Source organism: Oreochromis niloticus, linkage group LG10, assembly GCF_001858045.2.
Source record: "Oreochromis niloticus isolate F11D_XX linkage group LG10, O_niloticus_UMD_NMBU, whole genome shotgun sequence".
NCBI classification, from domain to species: Eukaryota; Metazoa; Chordata; class Actinopteri; order Cichliformes; family Cichlidae; genus Oreochromis; species Oreochromis niloticus.
In genome coordinates this window covers 34,488,792-34,511,184 of record NC_031975.2, presented here as the reverse complement: position 1 = coordinate 34,511,184, position 22,393 = coordinate 34,488,792, and the positions used below count along the sequence as shown (strand labels likewise).

Below are 22,393 nucleotides of genomic sequence, written 5' to 3'. Positions count from 1 at the left end.
GTTTGGTATTTGACTGAGGTGAAGAGTGACTGGGCTTGTTTCGTCGTGGCTTAAACTTTGACTCTGAACTTTTTCGAGACAAAAGTTGGGACATTTGCTATTGGAGGGTTTGGAGTTGTTTTTTCATTTCTTTTAGCTTTCATTAGCTGTAGAGTGCCCACAAGAACAAGTGCTTTGGGATTGGATGTTGGCTTTTTGTTTTGATGAACCAATGTATTTTTTCACAAGTGACTCCTTGGCAATTTGTCTGTCTTCTTCTGTCTGTGACGACAACAATAAGTCAGAGAAAGGTGGGGGGTTGTTCTTTTGCTGTTCTAATTGTAATTTGGTTAGTATAGTGTTATCCCAACACCCACGGCAAAACTGCTTCAGCAGATGTTTATCCATGTCAGCAGCTGCAAGTCCTCCTTGCTTCACAACAGTGCTGAGGGTTAGCTGCAGTCTTTGGAGATAAGCAGATGGTCGCTCACCTGGATTTTGAAGACTATTTAAGTATTGAGCGTACAATTCTTCACCATCTTGAACTGTTCCAAAAGCTGAGTCAAGTACACTTAGTATGACTGAAGGCAATGTGTTGGGACATAGACCTTCAACCAATTCAGCAGCAGGTGACAATAGGCTCTCTATAATATGTCTGGTGACGTGTAGAGCTGACAAACTGGGGTCGGCAAGCAGTAGATCAATTTGTGAATGCCATGATTCAAAATCTGCTTTACTACTTGGCTTAGGAATCCTTCCTGAAAAAGCACGGAGACGTAGTGAAGTTGTGGCGCTCATGTCTGGGTTTCGGACCACATGCTCAACAACAACCCTTTGTATTTGTGGTGGATTGAGATCATGGGCTGTGAGTGATACTCTTGGAGTTGGTCCAGTCTGGCTTTGCTGGGGTTGTGCCCCCTGCTGGTCAGTGGAAACCTGTCTGGCAGGAGGTGAAGACGATTGCTGCTGCTCCAGTTCCCTTTCTTCTTCTTCCTCTACTCCATTGTCCTCATTTATTCCATTTTTCCTCCTCATATTCATGTTCACTTTTTCCATCATCATCTGCTCCTGCTTCATGCAAATGTTGACCAATCTGCCTCATGACTGTCTTCAAGACATCCTCAAACTGGTGCCCGCTGCGATCAGCAATTTGTTTGAGCTCCTTGAGGTAGTTGGGAGGAGGACTGCTGCTGTCCTCTGTGGCGGCGTACTCACAGCCCAAAGCTGTGACGCGGAACACAAGGTTGGCAACAGTTTTAGAACAGTAAGTGTATGGCACAAACGGCTCTAGAGTTGTAAACGCAGTGGTATCTACAAACTCAGCGATCAGGTTTTTAAAGAAAGTACTCGCAGGATCATTTACGTAAAAATGACGGTTAAGATTACCATAAGTATGCAAGTAGTCAAGAATTTCGTCATCAGCTTTTGTGTTAGACCAGGGGTGGGCAATCTCAGTCCACGAGGGCCGGTGTCCCTGCAGATTTTAGATCTCACCTTGGGTCAACACACCTGAATCACATGATGAGTTCATTACCAGGCCTCTGGAGAACTTCAGGACATGTTGAGGAGCTAATTTAGCCATTTAAATCAGCTGTGTTGGTTCGAGGATACATCTAAAATCTGCAGGGACACCGGCCCTCGTGGACTGAGATTGCCCACCCCTGTGTTAGACACACCAGAGATCATCACAGACTGTGATATACTGATGCCGGAAAAGGCAACTGAATCCATTTTTGATTTTCAACAAAAACAAAGTAATTAAGAAAAGAAAAATTGTATGTATGACCCCAAAACATTCACACACAAAGGCTCCTGGCTGGCTCGCCACTTGTAACGCGGTAAAGGACCAGGGCGCCTGACTGCAGCTTCATAGATAATGAGCAATCAGAAGTAGTTTCGACTATGGAGCCTGAGTGTGTGAATAAAACACAGGAAACCAAAATAGAGCTCAAGAAATATATATATTATGCATGTTATGAGAAATATATAGACAACTGTACAAAAAAAATAAAAAAATATATGCATATATATCACAAACAAAAATAATGTTGACAATACAAAACAGCTTATTAGGTTCCAAAAGGAGGTGGGATGAGGTTTAGTCCAGTATAAGATCACTTTAGTTTCATTGACCTGTGATAGGTCATGTGTCAACAGTTTATTTTAGTCCAGAGGTTCGCAAGTCTTACCGCAATGCAGCGGTGGTCGGGTGGCTCGCCATCCCGCACTGATCAGGGCTGATCGCGGGGGAAAAAAAAAAAAAAAAACCTGACCGTTGAGTCGATTGTAAGGTGGTGTAAAGATGAATGAATCGGCCGGGTTATTGCACACTGTCAACTAGTATGTAGTGTATAATTTGTCGATATCTGCCAAGTACACCAACCACAGGGACAACAGCAGCCAGGGGAGCAGGGAACATGCAGCTGATTGACCCGGAACTTATACAGGGCTCATTCCCGCCACAATAAAGGGATTGGCAGAAGTGGGGTCAGATGTTACCGTGGTTACACTTGCATTAAATTAAAGTTGATTACATCGATTAAGGGTGGGGGGTGGTTCCCTAATATTTTTGCTGGGAGTTGGCAACCCTATTAGTTAGGTAGGTAAGTACTCTTTAAAATACCAGAATAGGGAGGATGGTGTAGGTTTAAATTTATTAGATTGATCAGTGTTCCTGAACTATGAAATATTTTGGGTGGAGTGTATTTTTTGCAAACAGGTATAACAGAATAGCTTCAGTCTCTTGTTTGTTAAAACTTGAGTATGAACTTATACAAAATGCAGCAAGATATTTATAAAAAACAGTTTTATTGATTACAAAATACGTTATATCGGATTCATATCGGTATCGGCAGATATCCAAATTTATGATATCGGAATCGGTATCTGACATTAAAAAGTGGTATCGTGCCATCTGTACTCATGTCATTGTATTAGCAACTTTTCACTCAGTTTTCACACAATTTTTATAAATAAAACAGACTTGTGTTTCCATATATTGTGAATGTGTGTCTTTCATATTTGCAGGTCAGTCAATGCGTGGGATATTTTGTATAGATACGGCAGGCATTTTGTTGGATTGTAACACAGACTTTATTCCTGCCTTGGATCTGAGCTACTCTGAGTGAACAAATGCAAATGTGCCAGGCCACAAAGATAATGGGTGGTTTGTACAACAAAAGCAGGATCTCAGCAGGGGTGAATAACACCTTGGGACTTGCACCAGAAAATAAAAAAGTCAGTAATTCTAGGAGGTTTTAGGTTCAGGGGATTTACGCAAATTTGCGCAGAGTTAGTAAATCTAGTATTAAATTGCAGGTACCATGAGAAGGAATGACTGAAGGAGATCGTCCACAAGATGGAAGCTGAGGCCAGGAAAGAGGCTTCAGGAGGATCAGTGAGGAGCAGAGATCACCTTCAGCACAGCAGACATACCACAGAGAGCTGTGACACTTGGCTTCCAGGAGATCGTCATGAGATTTTGAACAATGAAATCCAGAAGGAGTGAAAGAGATTCGACGTTGACGTTGAGGAAGACAGCTAGGGCGTACGACTTGCTCTGCCTAAATCTTCAGCGGCACAGGGATGACTGAAGGATGAAGGGAGTGTGCCAAGCTCTAATCGACCTATCCTGTTGAGTCATGGAGGGAGAATATCATAAACAACTGGATCCAATTTCCTTGAATAAAAATTTTCTGCAGAGAGATGAAAGGACAGTGGAGGAGTTGTAAATGCAGATGATTTGCCAGGTGCCTTTGTATCCCTCACAGGAAGGATGCTTGAAGTGAAGAGATTTGGGGTTTGATACATGCCATAAAACGAAAGAGCTGTTGACCAGGCTGAAGCTTTGAAGATAGCTGGAAGCCTCATGGACAAACAACAAAACCAACTGGTGTGTTTGAATGCCTATGTCTGCATACATTTGGACTCTGGCCATATGGACAATGATGGAAACAACTGGAAGAGACATTAATGGAGCACTGCAGAACTCAACCATTCTGCAGGGAGTATATGAATTACACACCGAGAGGAAATACACCACTAAGCTGGATAGCTTGGTTGATGTCTGGGCCTTGGCGGCATATGATTTTGAAAATGTTGATTCCTGTTTTAACTGTTGACATTCATTTGCTGACTTATAGGATGCAGTTTACTGTGTGTGAGATAAATGAGAAATAGGATAACTGCTGACACATGTATTAACTGTGAACTTTTCAGTGATAGAAGGTGAATGACATGAGGAGCTGTGTGTAAATGAAGGCTACACTGAAACTGTCAAACACAAGGGTGCATAAGTGGAAATTTAAGTACATAATGACAAAAAGGGGGGACTGTTAGGTTGAAATAGTTAAATGTTGTCATTGTGTTACCTAAATTTGTAAGTCTTGGCTTAAAACTGTAGGATCAAAGACATTATAAAGGTATATCTTATCTTATCTTATTCTTCTGTTTCTGTTCCCCTCCCCAGCATGTTGAATGGTGAGGGGGGCTATAGTGTAACTGTAGGCACATCCTATGTGAGGGTTCTGCTTTCTTAATTAGTGAGGATGTTTACTTCTTGCCATTTATGACCTCACCTGTGTTTGTGTATGGTGAGACCGTTAGAGGGGTTAAGCCATATACAGGGTGGGGGGAGATGACTCTTTTGTGAGCAGGAAGTCACACAAACGCACCCCCATTCACACACACACACTCACGTGCATATGCATACACATACACACACACGCACATACACACACACGCACATACACACACATACACACTCAATGCCTTAGGGTTTATGACGCACCATAGGGTTTTTTTTTACAATGGGTGTTTGTGTAAACTGTGTGTAACAGAATAAAAGGCTGCAGGGGAAGCTGGTTCTTTGGACTCGTTTGACACCGAGGGCAGAGGACTGCTGTCGTCCGGCTCCTCTTGCTATAGCATGTGAAAATCGATCGCTGCTCTGTCTTGCTTTGTCAACGGGAATAAGTTTCTGAACCAGCGGTGCCTGTGGAAGCACAGACCCAACAGGCTGCTTTGCACATCTCTAGTGTCTGTTGTCTAGTGTAGTCTGGGAAATGATTGGATGATGAGGTGGGTGCAGTTTTCTCTGGGGTGAGGTCGGGTGGACTACCCCAGGTTCTGTGGGGCTGGGCGGTGCTGGTGCTGTGGGACCTCGTACGGATGGGCCTGGGCCTCCCTGCTACTGCGGAGCTGGGGGCGCTCTGCTGTCTCCACCCCAAGGAAAAGGGTAACATCTCCTGGGTCTGCGTGCGGTTTCTGCCTCTGGAGGCGAGGGTACCTAGACCTGGTGTATAAAGTATGTTTGGGGAGTGTGATTGTGTGTACAGTGTCCATTTATGTCTGTATCCACGTTGGGCGAGTGCTGAGTATTTGTATATGTGTGCATGAGGTCAGAAATGCACGTTTGTGTCTGTGTGTGCCTTTTTGTCTGTGTCTATATGTCAGGTCGAGTCTTAGACTCCTCCTCTCTGGGAACATCTCAGGCTCCACAGTATGGAGGCCTATCTACCCTTACCACACTCCCTGCCGGTGGCTGATGCCCTCAGCCGTCAGTGTGTTGGTGGTTCTTGGTGTCCAGTGCTGGGTGCTCAGGTATGTATAGGTATAGGTGTCTTGAAAGGTGCTTTTAAATAAAATGCATTATTATTATTGTTATTGTTATTATTATCATTATTATTATTATTATTATTAGTAGTAGTAGTAGTAGTAGTAGTAGTAGTAGTAGTAGTAGTAAACCACTAATCTCACATCATAGGTCACCCCTCAGGTGTCACTTTACCTGTGATAGTAACTCCCAGCATGTGTAGGTTTGATCTGCGCTATATATGAAACACATATAAAGAAATCAACAGCATTGTTTCAACAATACTTTTATTTTTTGAAACTAAAGAATAGAAAGAAATGAACCCGAGTAAGTTTACAGTCAGTTATCTGTGTCTGGATTTGGATTCAGATGAAAAATAAGGAAACATTTCAGCTTCTAGAAATTCCTCCACAGCACTGACACACATTTTTATATCAAACTAAATCAGCTGTTTACATTTTTATCATGATAGTCAGATTAAGTTTAACATCTGTTAAGTGTTTAAGAAAAATACCTGCATGATTATCAGAGAAGAGAAAAAAGAGGAACTGTTGGATTTTGCTCAACTTAACAGGAAAAACTCCAGTTAAAAGCAAAGATGTGGGCCAGCAGTCACCAAAATAACAGACTGACCAACACAGGACAGTGGAGCCAATAAAAAATAATGCAGTTTATCAACTTATAGAAAATAGTCATGACCTGATGGAGGAGCAGCACTTTATGAAGAGCCGACTCAAAGAAAGGACAAAGAGAAGAGAATCACTGAGCATTTAACTGGATTTATTTGAATCAAAGATAAGAAGAAGAAGTAAATTATCTGCGTCAGTAGAATCAGAGGAGAAGTAGAAACAAATGAACACAAAACTAGAACCAACCAGAAAGAGAGAGAGCAAGAAACTGATTCTAGCAGGTGATTTACTTCCTGTTTTACTTCTAAAAATGGCTAAGCTCCGCCCACACAGGAAGTGTTGGAGCTGTCACACCTCTCACATGGTGAAGATCAGATGACCACTGAAGGTGGTTTGACGATTTTGACTGTCAGCTATCCTTGATTGAGTATAGAGACGTACAGACACCTGATCTCCAGCCTCTAGAAGCAGTGAGGCTGCATTAGAGGCGCTCCCAGCACCAGATCTTGGACGTTCATATGCAAGAGAAATGTGCTCTTCATTCCTGAACAACACAGCACCTACAGGAATTTCTCCATGTCCATATATTGTCCAGAGAAAGTGGTAGACTCCTCTCACTGGTGCAGTGAAAATACCTGTGGGTTTGTTTTTGTTAAATGGAAAATCAGCTGTTAGAACATCTGGAACATCAGCCTGACATCAACATAGCTGAGAAATGACATTCAGTGTTATTACCTGTGTGTTTGTTGTAGGCATTTCCAATGTTTGTGACAACATATTTGAAGATCAGAGTAGTGTGGGCATTAAAGGGTCCAGTATATCCATCACCTTGATCCAGCAGAGAGGCTGAGAAAGCCACCTGTTTGACTGAGAGAGAGAGAAATGTCATTATTTGACATTTTTATGACATTATTTATTTGATACTTTGTGTTTTAGAGTTAGACTCTTCCCAATAAAGTGACCATGACAAAAACTTTAATCTCCAATGAAAGAAATGTTTGACAGCTGAAAACATTTCATTGTCACAGAAGAAATCAAACTTTGTGATTGGAAACTGAAATTTGATTGAATGTATTTTTGAGGATCCCAAACTCGTCCTTTAGATCAGACAGGAAGTTATTTTGTAGCTTCTGCCAAGACAACAAACTGTGTTACTCAGTGTTTTAGTTGCATCTTGGTTTGTGCTTCAGACAAACATGAACTCAGTTTAATGTCATTCAGTAAATTAGATCCAGTAATGAACTTAATGCGTGTTCTGAAGCTTAAAGAGTGCTTTCACTTTAATGACCTGCACAGAGTGGGGATACACCTGTAAACAACACCTCTGTTAATCACAGATAACAATCACAAAAATCCTCTACTCGCTCTCCTGCTCCCACATTATTAGAACTACAAACATGGCTGCAATTATTTATTGCAATTTTTGAGAGTGAATATTTTAGGAATAAGTTTGGACTGGCTGTAGTTTCAAATACTAAACATGTTCCAGAAACATGTTTTATGGTAAATAAATGATCTTTGAGTTTTTTCATGTTTTTAGTTCATGCTGACAGAAACACCACACGCTGCACTATAAAGCTCTTTTTGTGGAAACATTATTTACACTGACCCAATTCAAACATATCTGAGATATTACTGCTTCTATTCATATTCAAATGTCCCCCCATCATGTGTCATGTAACATTATGTAATCCACATACTGTGTCACCAGGTGGTCAGTTAGTTTGAACCGTTGCCCTCAGATATCATGTGGAAGAAATAAAAACATTGTTGGTACTAAAGTTGCCCCTGTGAATGAACGAAGGATATTCAAACACAGTAGCGCCACCTTGTGGACAGATTTATAGCACTGACATATTTTGAGCCTCCAGAGTTTGCTGACTTCTGTCTGCAGGTGGCGCTACAGCACAAATACAGCTTCAAATGTGTGTTTGAGCAGCATTAACACATGTAACACATTCCTGTCAGCTCATAACGTTGAGCTGATCAGAGCAGGTTTTAGTTTCTAACATTAATACATTCAAACATAAATACTGCTCTGGTAAATGCAATTTTGGATTTAAAATCAAGCATTAATTCTAAAATTGTAAAACTTTATCAATTATAGAAAATAACTGTGAGTCTCATTCTGTTCATGCTACACTGAGCGGTGGTCTTCTCCACCTCACACACTGCAGAGCAACAGGACCACACCTCTTACAGGTGCTGGGTGGAGAATGGTTGAAGAAGCAGACTTGTTTGACTGGATCACGGAACAAACTGATTCTCATTTGAACTCTGTGCAGTTAAATTGTGTCATCTTTATCCACACTAGGGGAGATTCTAGGTTCTACCTTGCAGTGCATGTTAGTGACGCTTGTGGTGTCCTCGGGATTCCCATATACTTGTTTGCCATTCACCTAGGGACCATTTTTGAGCCGAGGACAACACAAGAGGGGAATATGCCGTTTACAAATGTAATCAGCCCTTTTCACATTTGCAAACCTCAATTCAATTGGAGAAACATCACAATGTTACTTCCAAAAGCAACCTAATTAGTTGGATGACCTATTGTACTGTCTGAGAGTAATTCAGAGCGAATAATCAGAGATTTCAGTCCTTTAGTTACCAAACCTGAAGCAAAGGCTCAGTCATTGAAAAAGTTAAAGAACCATTTGTGGCAAAGCAGATGAGATGAGAAACACGCCCAGCATTATTTCTCTTAATCACACAGAGACAGTCCACCAAATAATCAAGCACTTAAAGTATTATTCAGTACAGACACTGGAAAACACGCTGCCACTCCACAGTCCTGTACATGAAGCAATCTGGTAGTAGAGTTTTCTTTTATTAAAGTTTTTGACTTCATTTTGACTTGCTGGATCTGGAGCTGTACTGTAAACAAACACCAAAGCCCAATTCAACCAGAATACGAATGGATTTTTTTTTTGCGATTAATATTTTATTGTATTTTTTAGAACACTACAGTCCACTGTAGAGACAGATTACATCACATAGAAAAAAAGCATCAGCATATCAGCAGAACAGTAGAGAACACAAAACCAAAATGAGGGGGGATGAGCAAAACAAGAGATAAACAAAAATAAATAAATAAATAAATAAGTAACGAAAAACAACAACAACAAAAAACAAAAAACCAAAAAAAAACCCCCAAAACAAAAACAAAGACAGCCAGCCTATGACTACGTGGGTCTTACTGCATGTCACACTCTGACCTCCCTGAGTGCGCTTCTTCAGAATTCCAGTGTCTGTCCCACTCTAAGTGCTAGTCTGATCCTTTTATTCTGGACAGATATGGATCCCACTTCAGATGGAAACTCTCCACTTTATTCAGAAGCCTGTATGAAAGTTGTTCTAGTGCAGCGAGTCTCCCTAGTTGAATATGCCATACAGAGACAGGTGGGGTGGAAGGGGCCTTCCACTGGGAGATAATGAGTTTACGCTCCAGCATCAATGCAGTCTGTACCCACTCAGCGGCCTTAGGCGGAGCATTTTTAAGGAGTGATGGGTCCCCCAAAACAAATAGTCTTGGTGAGAAAGGAATATCCCATCATATAGTTAATTTGATAAAGTCATGTATCTCAGTCCAAAAGATTTGGGTTTTAGGACAGCTCCAAATTATATGGGTCAATGTGCCCACCCCAGTCTGACATCTCCAGCATTCAGGGGACCGTATGAGGTTCGCCCTATACAGTCTGTGTGGCGACCAGTAAATTCGGTGTAGTAATTTGAATTGGATTAGCCTCGTTCTAAGTTCCCTGGACACCTTTTTACTATTCTGCAAAATAACCATCGATGTTAAGTTAGACTCTTTTTCTCCAATTGATCTTTCTGAGTTAACTTCAATAATTAATTCTTCCAAACCATCAACGTGTCTTTTAGACCCCATTCCTACAAAACTGCTCAAAGAAGTCCTGCCATTAATTAATGCTTCAATCTTAAATATGATCAACCTATCTCTAATAATCGGCTATGTACCACAGGCCTTCAAGGTGGCTGTAGTTAAACCCTTACTTAAAAAGCCATCTCTAGACCCAGCTGTCTTAGCTAATTATAGGCCAATCTCCAACCTTCCTTTCATATCAAAAATCCTTGAAAGAGTAGTTGTCAAACAGCTAACTGATCATCTGCAGAGGAATGGCTTATTTGAAGCGTTTCAGTCAGGTTTCAGAGCTCAGCACAGCACAGAAACAGCTTTAGTGAAGGTTACAAATGATCTTCTTATGGCCTCTGACAGTGGACTCATCTCTGTGCTTGTCCTGCTAGACCTCAGTGCAGCGTTCGATACTGTTGACCATAATATCCTATTAGAGTGATTAGAACATGCTGTAGGTATTACAGGTACTGCACTGCAGTGGTTTGTATCATATCTATCTAATAGACTCCAATTTGTACATGTAAATGGAGAGTCCTCTTCAGACACTAAGGTCAATTATGGTGTTCCACAGGGTTCAGTGCTAGGACCAATTCTATTTACATTATACATGCTTCCCCTAGGCAGCATCATTAGAAGACATAGCATAAATTTTCACTGCTATGCAGATGACACGCAGCTCTATCTATCCATGAAGCCAGGTATCACAGACCAATTAGTTAAACTGCAGGAATGTCTGAAAGACATAAAGACCTGGATGGCCGCTAACTTTCTGCTTCTTAATTCAGATAAAACTGAGGTTATTGTACTCGGCCCTGAAAATCTTAGAAATATGGTATCTAAGCAGATTCTTACTCTGGATGGCATTACCTTGGCCTCCAGTAACACTGTGAGAAACCTTGGAGTCATTTTTGACCAGGACATGTCCTTCAACGCACATATTAAACAAATATGTAAGACTGCTTTCTTCCATTTGCGCAACATCTCTAAAATTAGAAATATCCTGTCTCAGAGTGATGCTGAAAAACTAGTTCATGCATTTATTACTTCCAGGCTGGACTACTGTAATTCATTATTATCAGGATGTCCTAAAAACTCACTGAAAAGCCTTCAGCTAATCCAAAATGCTGCAGCAAGAGTCCTGACAGGGACTAGAAAGAGAGAGCATATTTCTCCTGTTTTGGCTTCCCTTCATTGGCTTCCTGTTAAATCCAGAATTGAATTCAAAATCCTGCTCCTCACATACAAGGTCTTAAATAATCAGGCCCCATCTTATCTTAATGACCTTGTAGTACCATATCACCCTATTAGAGCACTTCGCTCTTGCACTGCAGGCCTACTTGTTGTTCTTAGAGTATTTAAAAGTAGAATGGGAGGCAGAGCCTTCAGTTTTCAGGCCCCTCTTCTGTGGAACCAACTTCCAGTTTGGATTCGGGAGACAGACACTATCTCTACTTTCAAGATTAGGCTTAAAACTTTCCTTTTTGCTAAAGCATATAGTTAGGGCTGGACCAGGTGACCCTGAATCCTCCCTTAGTTATGCTGCAATAGACGTAGGCTGCCGGGGATTCCCATGATGCATTGAGTTTTTCCCTTCCAGTCACCTTTCTCACTCACTATGTGTTAATAGACCTCTCTGCATCGAATCATATCTGTTATTAATCTCTGTCTCTCTTCCACAGCATGTCTTTCATCCTGTTTTCCTTCTTTCACCCCAACCGGTCGCAGCAGATGGCCGCCCCTCCCTGAGCCTGGTTCTGCCGGAGGTTTCTTCCTGTTAAAAGGGAGTTTTTCCTTCCCACTGTCGCCAAAGTGCTTGCTCATAGGGGGTCATATGATTGTTGGGTTTTTCTCTGTATTTATTATTGTGCTATCTACTGTACAATATAAAGCGCCTTGAGGCGACTTTTGTTGTGATTTGGCGCTATATAAATAAAATTGAATTGAATTGAATTGAATAGTCCATTCCTGATCCGTAAAAACCACACCAAGGTCAGATTCCCAAGCTAACCGGAGGGCGGGAAGCCCTTTACTCGTGCCCTCAACAAGCATTGAGTAGTATTTAGAGACTTCACGACCTACCCCAAAGATTTTTTTGATGTAGCTGAGATATTCAATCGTAGGAGGCGGTGTGGAGGAGGAACCAAAGGTTTTGAGCAATAAGTGCCGGAGCTGCAAGTACCTCCAGAACTGACTCTGTGGCAACTGAAACTGTGCTTTAAGGTCATTGAAGGACTTGAGAATTCTCCCCTGATACAGGTCTCCGAGAACAAGTATCCCTCTCTGAACCCACAGTCTCCAGAAAAACGGAAACTTATTAATGCAAAGTTTGGGATTAAGCCATATGGAGGCCTCAGTATGAAGGTGGGAATTAAAATTTAACAGCAAGGCCACCTTCTTCCAGACCGTCTGTAGGAATGAAAGAATGGGGTGGGTTTGTATATCTGGTGGGAGCTTGGTGGTTAAAATGTGCATCGGAGGGAGTGGTGAGCACAAAGCACTCTCCAGACTAAACCATGGGGGGGCTCGTTCTGGAGGGAGAGCCCAGCGAACCATGTGTCTCAGACTGAAAGCATAATGGTAAAACAGTAAATTTGGGACCCCTAGGCCACCCGACTCCACTGGTTGCTGTAGCTTTTTAAGCTTTATTCTAGGGCACCTGTTATTCCATATGAATTGGTTACATAACCTGTCAAATTGCTGAAAATATTTTGATGGGATTTTTAGCGGGAGTGTTTGTAGTAGGTAATTAAATTTTGGAGTACAATTCATTTTGATGATGTTAACTTTACCCCAAAGGGTGAGAAACAAAGGGGACCATCTAATTATGTCAGTTCTGAACTTGTCCAATAGAGGTTCAAAATTAGCCTGAACTATGTTGTACAACAAACGGGGGAATGTAATGCCCAGGTATTTAATCCCAGTCTGAGGCCAGCTGAAATCCCCTGGCTGGAACAGGGTTTTGGGGCTGTCAGGGGGAGCGCTTCAGACTTTGACCAATTTACTCTATATCCTGATATATTAGAGAACCGGTTAATAATTCTTAAGAGAGCAGGTAGAGAGCGTTCTGGCTGCGATATTAGGACCAGGGCGTCATCAGCATGTAGCATCAATTTGTGATTATCATTATGGACCTGGATACCTGGAAAATCAGGGTCTCTACGTATTGTCGCTGCCAGAGGCTCTAAAGCTAGAGCAAAAAGCAGAGGACTCAGTGGGCAGCCCTGTCTTGTACCTCTGTGGAGGTCGAAGGACTGTGATATAATACGGTTCGTTAGTATTGATGCTCTTGGATTGTTGTAGAGAAGTTTGACCCACCTTATGAATTTTGGGCCAAAGCCAATTGCTTCCATTACAGAAAATAGAAAACGCCACTCTACCCTGTCGAGTGCTTTCTCTGCATCTAGGGAGAGGGCTATAGCTGGAAAAAAGTCCCCTGTAGGGGATTTATTCTGGGTTGCCCACATAATATCAATTAGGCGTCTAACATTATCGGCAGAGCTGCGAGTCCGAATAAAACCAACTTGGTCGGGGTGTATTAAGTAAGTCATGACCTTATCTAATCTGGTTGCTAGTACCTTGGCTAAAATTTTGCAATCGCGATTGATCAAGCTTATTGGTCTGTAACTCTTACAGTCAAGCGGGTCTTTGTTTTTCTTTAAGACAAGGGAAATAAGTGCCTCCGACAGTGTTGGTGGCAGGCTGCCCTTATCCAGGGCCTCCTCAAACATTTGAAGGAGTAAAGGGGAGAGCTCCTCTGCAAAGTTCCTGTAAAATTCTGCTGTGAACCCATCCAACCCAGGGGCCTTGTCGATTGGAAGGTTTTTGATTACCTTTAAGATCTCTTCCTTTGAAATTGGGGCATCCAGGGAGTCCACCTGTGTCTTAGAGAGAGCTGGGAGGTTGAGGGGGGAGAGAAAACTGTTAATTTCCTGAGAGTGTGCTTGTACTTCTGAGGAGTAGAGTTGCATATAGAAATCTCTAAAAGCTTCATTCACTTCAGAGGGTTTTGACACCAGAGTGCCATCCTGTGCTCTAATTGCTGCTATGATAGTCTGAGCTTCTTTTTGTTTAATATATCTTGCAAGCAGTTTGCCAGGTTTATCTCCATCTTCGAAGTATTTCTGCCTAGCCCGAAATAGAGAAAACTCCATTTTCTGAGTCAAAATTGAGTTGAACTCATATTTAAGTCTAGTTAGGTGGGTCAGATTTGCTGAGCTCATGTCTGCCTTAAAAGCGGCTTCAGCTATGGCGATCTTCCTCTCCAGGTCTATCTGCTTGGTCAGAGCAGTTCTTTTCTTATATGAGGCATGCTGGATTATGAACCCTCTAATAAAAGCTTTCAAAGCTTCCCATGCTACACCTGCACTAGGAGCTGTGGAGAGGTTAATTTCTATATAAGAATTGATCTGCTCTCTTAAGGAGTGGAGAAAGTTGGGATCATGTAAAAGGCTTGAGTTTAGCCTCCACCTAGGAGGCTTGAGGGGGTTACCAAATGAGCTCAGATGCAAGAGCACCAAGGCGTGGTCAGAAACATGTATACTAACAATAGAGCAAGACAATGCTGAGGGCATGATAGAATTTGACACAAGAAAATAATCTATTCTTGAGAGAGTGTTGTGGGGGGCAGAATAAAAGGTGTAGTCTCTTGCGGATGGGTTGAATACTCTCCATACGTCAACCAAACCCAAGGTCCTACACATTTTTATAGCGACCGAAGCTGATCTAGAGTGTCGCTGTGAGGGAGTGCTTCGATCCAGTATATCATCCATGACCAAATTGAAGTCCCCTGCTATCAGGATTGGGTAGTCGCCCATATCACTAATTTTGCATTCCAAGTTTCCAAAAAAGATGGGGTCGTCAATGTTTGGTGCATAGATATTGCTTAAAATCATCCTATGGCCTTGAATCTCAGCCAAGAGTAGCAATGTCCGCCCATCTTCGTCCTTAACCACCCGGGTGCATTTAAACTGTAACCGCTTATGAATTAGAATTGCGACACCCCTACTCTGACTGCTGCCACACGAAAAAAATACCTGACCCACCCAATCACGGCAAAGTTTACCTGACTCTTGGGGAGACAAGTGAGTCTCTTGAAGAAAGACAATGTCAGCTTTTTTTGATTTGATAAATGTCATGATTTTCTTTTTTTTGATTGGATGGTTAAGGCCCTTTACATTCCAGGTCATAAAAGTAAGGGCCCTTTGTTGCTTATTCACCGTCATGCAATACGTATCAGACATATAACAGTGGGGTAACTTATTATTAGAACCAGGAGTTCAGTGCTGAGTGGACAATATTTGGAAGGCTGGCTGTAAGAAAAGTGGGGGGGTTTGGGAGTAAATAAAAATAACAATCGATAAACATTCAAACAGATACTTCTGGGGCAACCGAGAACACTAGTTACCCTCAGGTGGGGTATAAGCCCCAAAAAATAAAACATAAACTTTATGGTCCGTGACTCTAACCAGTCGAACAGTCATAAACAGGACCCGTCGCCAGCAGCAGCAGCATATTAAGTCGATGTAATATGAGGAAACCAGTCAATCCGGGACTTAGCTAACTGAACAAACCTCTATGCAGATTGGTTAGAACTGTCCCCTGACAAACTGAAAAGGGCTTCATAACAACTGAATTACCAAAAGAGGAATTTAATAGTCTTAGTGAGCTTCTCTACCAAGCGGATTGGATCGTATTCTCAAAAGTAGCACAACCGAAAAAGTCAAATCAAACTGCGAAGCCCTATAATATTGAGACTGAACAGTTAGGAGGTGCAAAGTATATCGTGTATGGCATGTTAATTAACGCTAGGGCAAAAAGAGAAAAAGGAAAAGGAAAAGAAAAAGGGTAGTGTTTAAATCCAAGCCCTGATTGTAAATAACTCCCTTAAGGTAAAGACAGAATGTAGTCCTGGGCTTTTTTGGGGTCGGTAAACTCACGTCTGCCCTCCATCATTTTCAGCACCAGCACCGCTGGGAACAGTAGGGAGAACTTTATCTTCCTTTCGTGCAGCAGCCGTTTACAGGGATTGAATGCCGCTCGTTTGTCCGTGACAAGTTTGGAGTAGTCAGGGAAGATCATAATGCGGTGGCCGTTCCAGCTCAGCTGTCCCAGCCTCCGCGCAGCTTCCATGACCCGTTCCCTGTCCTGGAATCGCAGAAATCGGGCGATGATGACCCTCGGGGGATGACCGTCAGGTTTGCGTCTCACCAGGCTGCGGTGTGCGCGGTCAATCTCCAGCCCGCCGGGGAAGTCGACCTTCAAGAGTTGTGGGATCGTGTTGCGCACGAAGGCTAGAGCGTCCGAACCCTCGCAGCCCTCTGGAAAGCCGGCAAAGCGCAGATTGTTTCTCCGTCCTCTGTTTTCGAGGTCGTCTAATTTCTGTCGTAGAGCGTTCACTTCGTCACTAGTAGCAGGAGGATTTTCCTTTAGCGCTCTGCTAGCATCCTCAAGGAAATCCAGACGAGACTCAGTGTTGCTTATTCGAGTAGCCATATCCGCTAGCTTAGCCTCCACTGCCCTCGTAGCAGTTTGAATAGCATTCAGCTTGCTCTCTTGTGTCTCGGAGGTTTCCTTAAGTAGCACGTAAATACTTGCAATGTCTTTGGCCATTTGTTCAGTTGTAGCAGTCTGAATAGTATCCAACATTGGAGGTGAGGGCGGGTGCGCCTCGTTAGCTTTCGCCGACGTGTCCTTGCTAGCGCCTTCCTGCCGTCGAAACGTAAGTTTTTGTTGGTGACTCGGCATTTCTGAGCTTTCACGGAGAGTCTTCAAGCTTCCCACTGTCCTGAGGTGATATTTTGTAAGTGTTATGTAGCGTAACGTTCAAAGTCTAATACAAATTAGCTGCCACTGCGACGGAGCTTCCCCATTCAAGCTGCCATCTTGACCGCCTACGTCATCGGACTCCCCGAATGGATTTTTTAAACAAACTCACAAAGTACATCAGCACCTTGGCTGGCAACTCACGATATACAAGCAGACTATTGATCACAATATTAACGTTAGTGAATAATCTCTAGTGATTCAATTACATCAGTTAATGTTTTTAACCTTATTTAGAGAACAAAATTAATAAGCAGACACTTTATAAGTCACAGCGATGTCCCCTCATTATCAGAGCAGTTTTAACTTTTGCTGTATTTCAGTTAAAGTGTGTTTTAAATGTGCATCACTGATTTGGGTCATACACTCACTTTCTGCAGCAGTCTTAGGCTGTTAATGACAAACTAGCATCTGTGTGAGCAACTGTAACATCATGACATCATCAACACTGGACATGAAACCTGTTTTCGTTCTGTAGTGGACTCTCCTTAAAATAAAAGAGAACAATCTAACATTTGAAGATAATACCAGAAAATAATACTAAAATACACTATTATTACTATTAATATGGTTATTTTGTGGGGTGCTCTGTTGAAAACGAGCTAAACTCTCCTATGTCCCACAGTGTGTGAAATCTGTCTCTCCACTCCGTTTCCTTCCCTCCTTAACTCCTTAACTTAGGCATGCACCATAGACTGTATGTAGAAGATGGCCACTAAGATGACCACTTTTGAGCAACCAAACCATATACCGTGAAACCCCGACTTACGAATACCCCATTTAAGTTACGAAGGCACTGAACGGCAATATTTCAGGTTTCAAGCTTGGCCATGATCCTATCTTTCAGGTCAGTTCCTCTCGCACTCAATGATCCTTCTCCTATCACATTTGGTACCCAATCTCGGGTGGGGGTGATTATATCTCCCCCCTGACCTGGCGTCCTGGCTCCCCCTTGCCATAGCATTTATGTTGTACCTCGTCAGTCTCTAGCTGTGAGAGCAGTCCCTTCTTTCGAATGTTGGAACACTGAGCTACTAGTTGTTTCGCCGTCATTGTGGATGTTGGGTATCGAAGCATCTATAGGGCCCTCATCCTATTCATGTAACCCGTTCCGCCAGGGTTACTTGCGTAGCAGCATTCCAACAACGCCCTGTTTTCATCTCTTGCCCACCAGCCCACTTCTCGTCAGGGTGCCCTGGTTCCTCAACATCTGACGCGGACCTTGTTGACCCTAAACCCGTATGTATGTATGTATGTATGTATGTATGTACGTACCTATACGTACATATATGTGTATATATATATATAAAAAAAAAAACAAGCTCGCCCCTGCGGGCGGTTTATCCTTCAAGCTCGGGTCCACTGGGAGCTTGAGGGTCCTGCGCAGTATCTTAGCTGTTCCCAGGACTGCGCTCTTCTGGACAGAGATCTCCGATGTTGTTCACGGGATCTGCTGGAGCCACTCGCCTACCTTGGGAGTCACCGCACCTAGTGCTCCGGTTACCTTCACCCTCCACATCCTCTCGAGCTCTTCTCTGAGCCCTTGGTATTTCTCCAGCTTCTCGTGTTCCTTCTTCCTGATGTTGCTGTCATTTGGAACCGCTACATCGATCACTACAGCCGTCTTCTTCTGTTTGTCTACCACCACTATGTCCGGTTGGTTAGCCACCACCATTTTGTCCGTCTGTATCTGGAAGTCCCACAGGATCTTAGCTCGGTCATTCTCCATCACCCTTGGGGGCATCTCCCATTTTGACCTCGGAACTTCCAGGCCATACTCGGCACAGATGTTTCTGTACACTAAGCCGGCCACTTGGTTATGGCGTTCCATGTATGCCCTGCCAGTTGGAATCTTGCACCCTGCTGTTATGTGCTGGATTGTCTCTGGGGCATCTTTACACAGCCTGCACCTGGGGTCTTGCCTGGTGTGATAGACCCCAGCCTCTATGGATCTTGTACTCAGAGCTTGTTCTTGTGCTGCCATGATTAGTGCCTCTGTGCTGTCTTTCAGTCCAGCTTTGTCCAGCCACTGGTAGGATTTCTGGATATCAGCCACCTCCTCTATCTGCCGGTGGTACATACCGTGCAGGGGCCTGTCCTTCCATGATGGTTCCTCGTCTTCCTCCTCTTTCTTGGGTTTCTGCTGCCTGAGGTATTCACTGAGCACGCTGTCAGTTGGGGCCATCTTCCCAATGTATTCGTATATATACTGACTCTGAAGTACGATTTCACTAACTCTTCTGAACAAAGAACTTCGTTGAAGACCTCCACATTTTGACTTCTTTCACAAAATAAACAATAATTTTTTCCTAATGTGGCTCAAATATCAAAAATCATATTCACAGAATAAAATATCTAAACATCTAACAAGGAAGTTAGTTAATCAGTTACTGAGCCTCCATCTCCAGGGGGCGCTACAACACAAACACAGACTTTAAATGATGGTTAGAATTGTTGTATGAGCAGAAACTGGTGTTTAAGTAAATGTTGAAGTATTTGGTTTGGAAGTGTTTGCCATGAAGAGGAGCCGTGAGCTGTTTCATTATAAACACATTCCAGTCAGTTCCTGATGCTGAGATGAAAACAGACGTTCTGCTATAAAATTTTAAACTGTTTTAAAGTTTTATACTTTTACAATCAAACATGTAAAACAACATATTTTAATATCACACATAATTAGGAGGATATATTTACAGCTCCATGATGGTTTCACTACAATCTCTTTTGACTGCAGCTTCAGCTGATCAGTCTCAGTTTTCTGTCTCCACCTGTTTAAGCTTCTTTCTGTGCTCTTTAAAGCATTTTGTTTCCTTGCATCATTAATTCTCTGAAGATTGCTCCAATATTCCTGTGATAAAAATATTCAGTCTCATAAGAAAACACATAACCATGAATGTTGGTCATTCCTGTTTCTGATGTTCTGGAGGTTTCTGAAGTCACACTGATGTATGAAACTGTACCTTGATTCTCTCTCTGTAGGACAGTGATCCGCTCTGTCAATGAGGCGGTCAGCTCTCTCAGCACAGCATGGGTGTCCTGTGGACAGGATTGTTGGACTGCAGTCTCAGTCTGATCTGCTGAAACAGAGCAGACCAGAAGCAAAAGTGGGAAAAACATGATGATCTTCATTCTGTTACCAGAAACCTGCTGTATAACTGTCATCTGTTAATCTGAGAGTTTTATAACGAGGGGAAAAGAGGCGTGAATGAGGAGGTTACTGCCCCACATGTCCCCTCATCCTCCACCTCACACACTGCAGAGCCACAGGACCACACCTCCTACAGGTGCTGTTGGTGAATGACTCAATAATCAGACTTTGACTGCATGACTGAACAAACTGGGTCATGTAAACAGAGCAGGAATGAAAAGATATTCTCCTTTTAACTTTCTGCAGTTGACTGTGTACACAGAGTTCATGCATATACAGTGGGGTGCAAAAGTTTGTTAATAGTCATTATTTTCCTGTATAAATTGTTTCTGTAAATCCAATAAACTTCATTTCACTTCTCTAATATCACTGAGTGTGTCTCCTATATCATATATTTAACTGACATTATTTATTGTAACAACCAGCAATTTATACAGGAAAATAATGACTATTAACAGGGTTGCCCAAACTTTTGCATCCCACTGTATATTCGGTAGATGCCCAAGACATCTTGAGAAATGTAAATCGCCGCTTGATTCATCCATTTGGTTGACTTGTTTTGGCGCTATACAGGAGTTTCCCCACCGGAAGTAGCATATGCTAATGCGCACAGAGTAGACTGAAACAAATTTTGTGAAACAAATTATTCGAGAGCCACATTTTTAAAGGATAAAATACAGTTTCAAAGCAAATGAATTAATTTTCAAAATATAAAATTCAATTTCAATTTAGTGACAAACATTTTCAAACCAATACATTGAATTTCAAATTAGGCTAATTCAAATTCAGTTTTAAAAAGCATTTATTCAAGTTACAATTCAGATTCAGTCTGAGCAATTCAATTCCAATTTAACTTATTCCAATTCAGTTTCTGATGGCACAGATTTCTGCCCATACAAGATCCCTAGTTCAAAATGTGTTTTGCTCCAGCTTCTTCCATGCTTGTTAAATTTAATTGGTTATTCTGAATTGTGTGTCTGTGTCACCCTGTGATGGCCTGTGTGTACCTGAATCCTATGTGACAGTTTCAGTTATCCACTCTAAGCTGGGAAAGTTAGAAAAACAGAACCATATATTTTCCGCTTTTCCATAACTGGTTCTTGTTTTCTTTTCATTAAAACACAATTGAACTTTAAAAAAAGCCCAACTCCTGTCTGACATATTGCTCCTGTTCATTTGTCTGTAAAACAATTATCTTTTATGAAAGAGGCTTATATTAGAATAGAATAGAATAGAATAGAATAGCTTTTTATTGTCACTGTTACAAGAACAGTGAAAGGCAGTTTGGCATCTCTCCATGTGTGTGGAGTACACAATAGCGTAAGTATTTACACAATGACAAATTTACATTTACACAAGAAAGATATGTACAAGTTATACATACACCTGCAAACATACACGCACATACATACATATATGTATATATATACATATTTGCATCCGTGCAAGCATACACACACATATTTCCACATACACGCTTACATCTATATACATACACATACATGCCATCTAACTAGCAGGTGCATTGAGAGGTGCAGTGTGATCAGTGATTGCACACTGAGTGTGTGGCGGGGGGATGATATTGCACATTGAGTGGGGGTGGGGGGGGGTGCTGTTGGAACTATACTAAATAATGTTATAATAAATACAGTTTAAAGTGGTAAGGGTGTTGTTTGCATTGAAGTATAAACAGAAATACGATTTATAAATAAGGTGTAATGTCCATGAGTGTTGGCAGTGCAGTTATCCTCCAATCAGGGTGGAGGTAGGGCATGTTTGACAGCCTGTGGGTAAATTACATTACAAAAGTGAATTCTTACTGATTTTTAAGGCATTAAAATGACATACTACTGCAATACTGAGGTTAACCACAACACCCGACCATATGCAACACTGTCACTGTTTGATCATTTTGGATTCATTGCACTTCATAAACAAACCACATTTGCCATCAGACAGCGACACACTGTGGCCAGATGGGGTATTACATTGAAAGAGTTGAAGCACATCAGTGGAGTCTGTGTCAAACAAAGATATTAACATTATAATTAACCAAAGTAAAACAAATGTAAAAAACATAGTGCTGTAAGTGTTAAATTTGATATACTTTTGTGTGCTGACACCCCACATCTACAGGTTGCTCTTTTTTCCTTTGATATGAAAATAACTGCACTTATTAATTATTATACTGAATGTAGATTACATACTGAATACTCTACGAGTGAGAATGTGCTCTAAAGGTGGGGTACACCTGATCAGGTCATCTGTTTGATGCAGAGCTAACAGAGAGAGAGAGAGTCATTCGCACTCACCTTCACAGCTAGAATGACCCGTCACACTAACCT

The 22,393-nt window shown here is 42.0% G+C and overlaps 1 protein-coding gene across 1 annotated transcript; it reads right to left on the bottom strand.

The window, feature by feature from the left end:
- Positions 1-5,915: 5,915 nt before the first annotated feature.
- LOC100694827 (complement C1q tumor necrosis factor-related protein 3) lies at positions 5,916-20,391 on the bottom strand. Its single transcript, XM_005463814.4, has 3 exons — positions 19,861-20,391; positions 6,937-7,068; positions 5,916-6,836 (listed from the first exon to the last, which is right to left on the bottom strand). Exons 1-3 carry the CDS (start codon positions 20,060-20,062, stop codon positions 6,559-6,561), a joined length of 612 nt encoding a protein of 203 aa, XP_005463871.1. The 5' UTR covers positions 20,063-20,391; the 3' UTR covers positions 5,916-6,558.
- Between the last annotated feature and the right edge of the window lie 2,002 nt (positions 20,392-22,393).

Excerpts from the sequence above, each read along its gene's own strand:
- LOC100694827 (XM_005463814.4), bottom strand. The coding sequence starts at position 20,062 with ATGACAGTTATACAGCAGGTTTCTGGTAACAGAATGAAGATCATCATG. Across the intron at positions 7,069-19,860 it reads CCTACAGAGAGAGAATCAAG|TCAAACAGGTGGCTTTCTCA; the intron begins GTACAGTTTCAT and ends TCTCTCTCTCAG. Across the intron at positions 6,837-6,936 it reads TGCCTACAACAAACACACAG|GTATTTTCACTGCACCAGTG; the intron begins GTAATAACACTG and ends ACAAACCCACAG.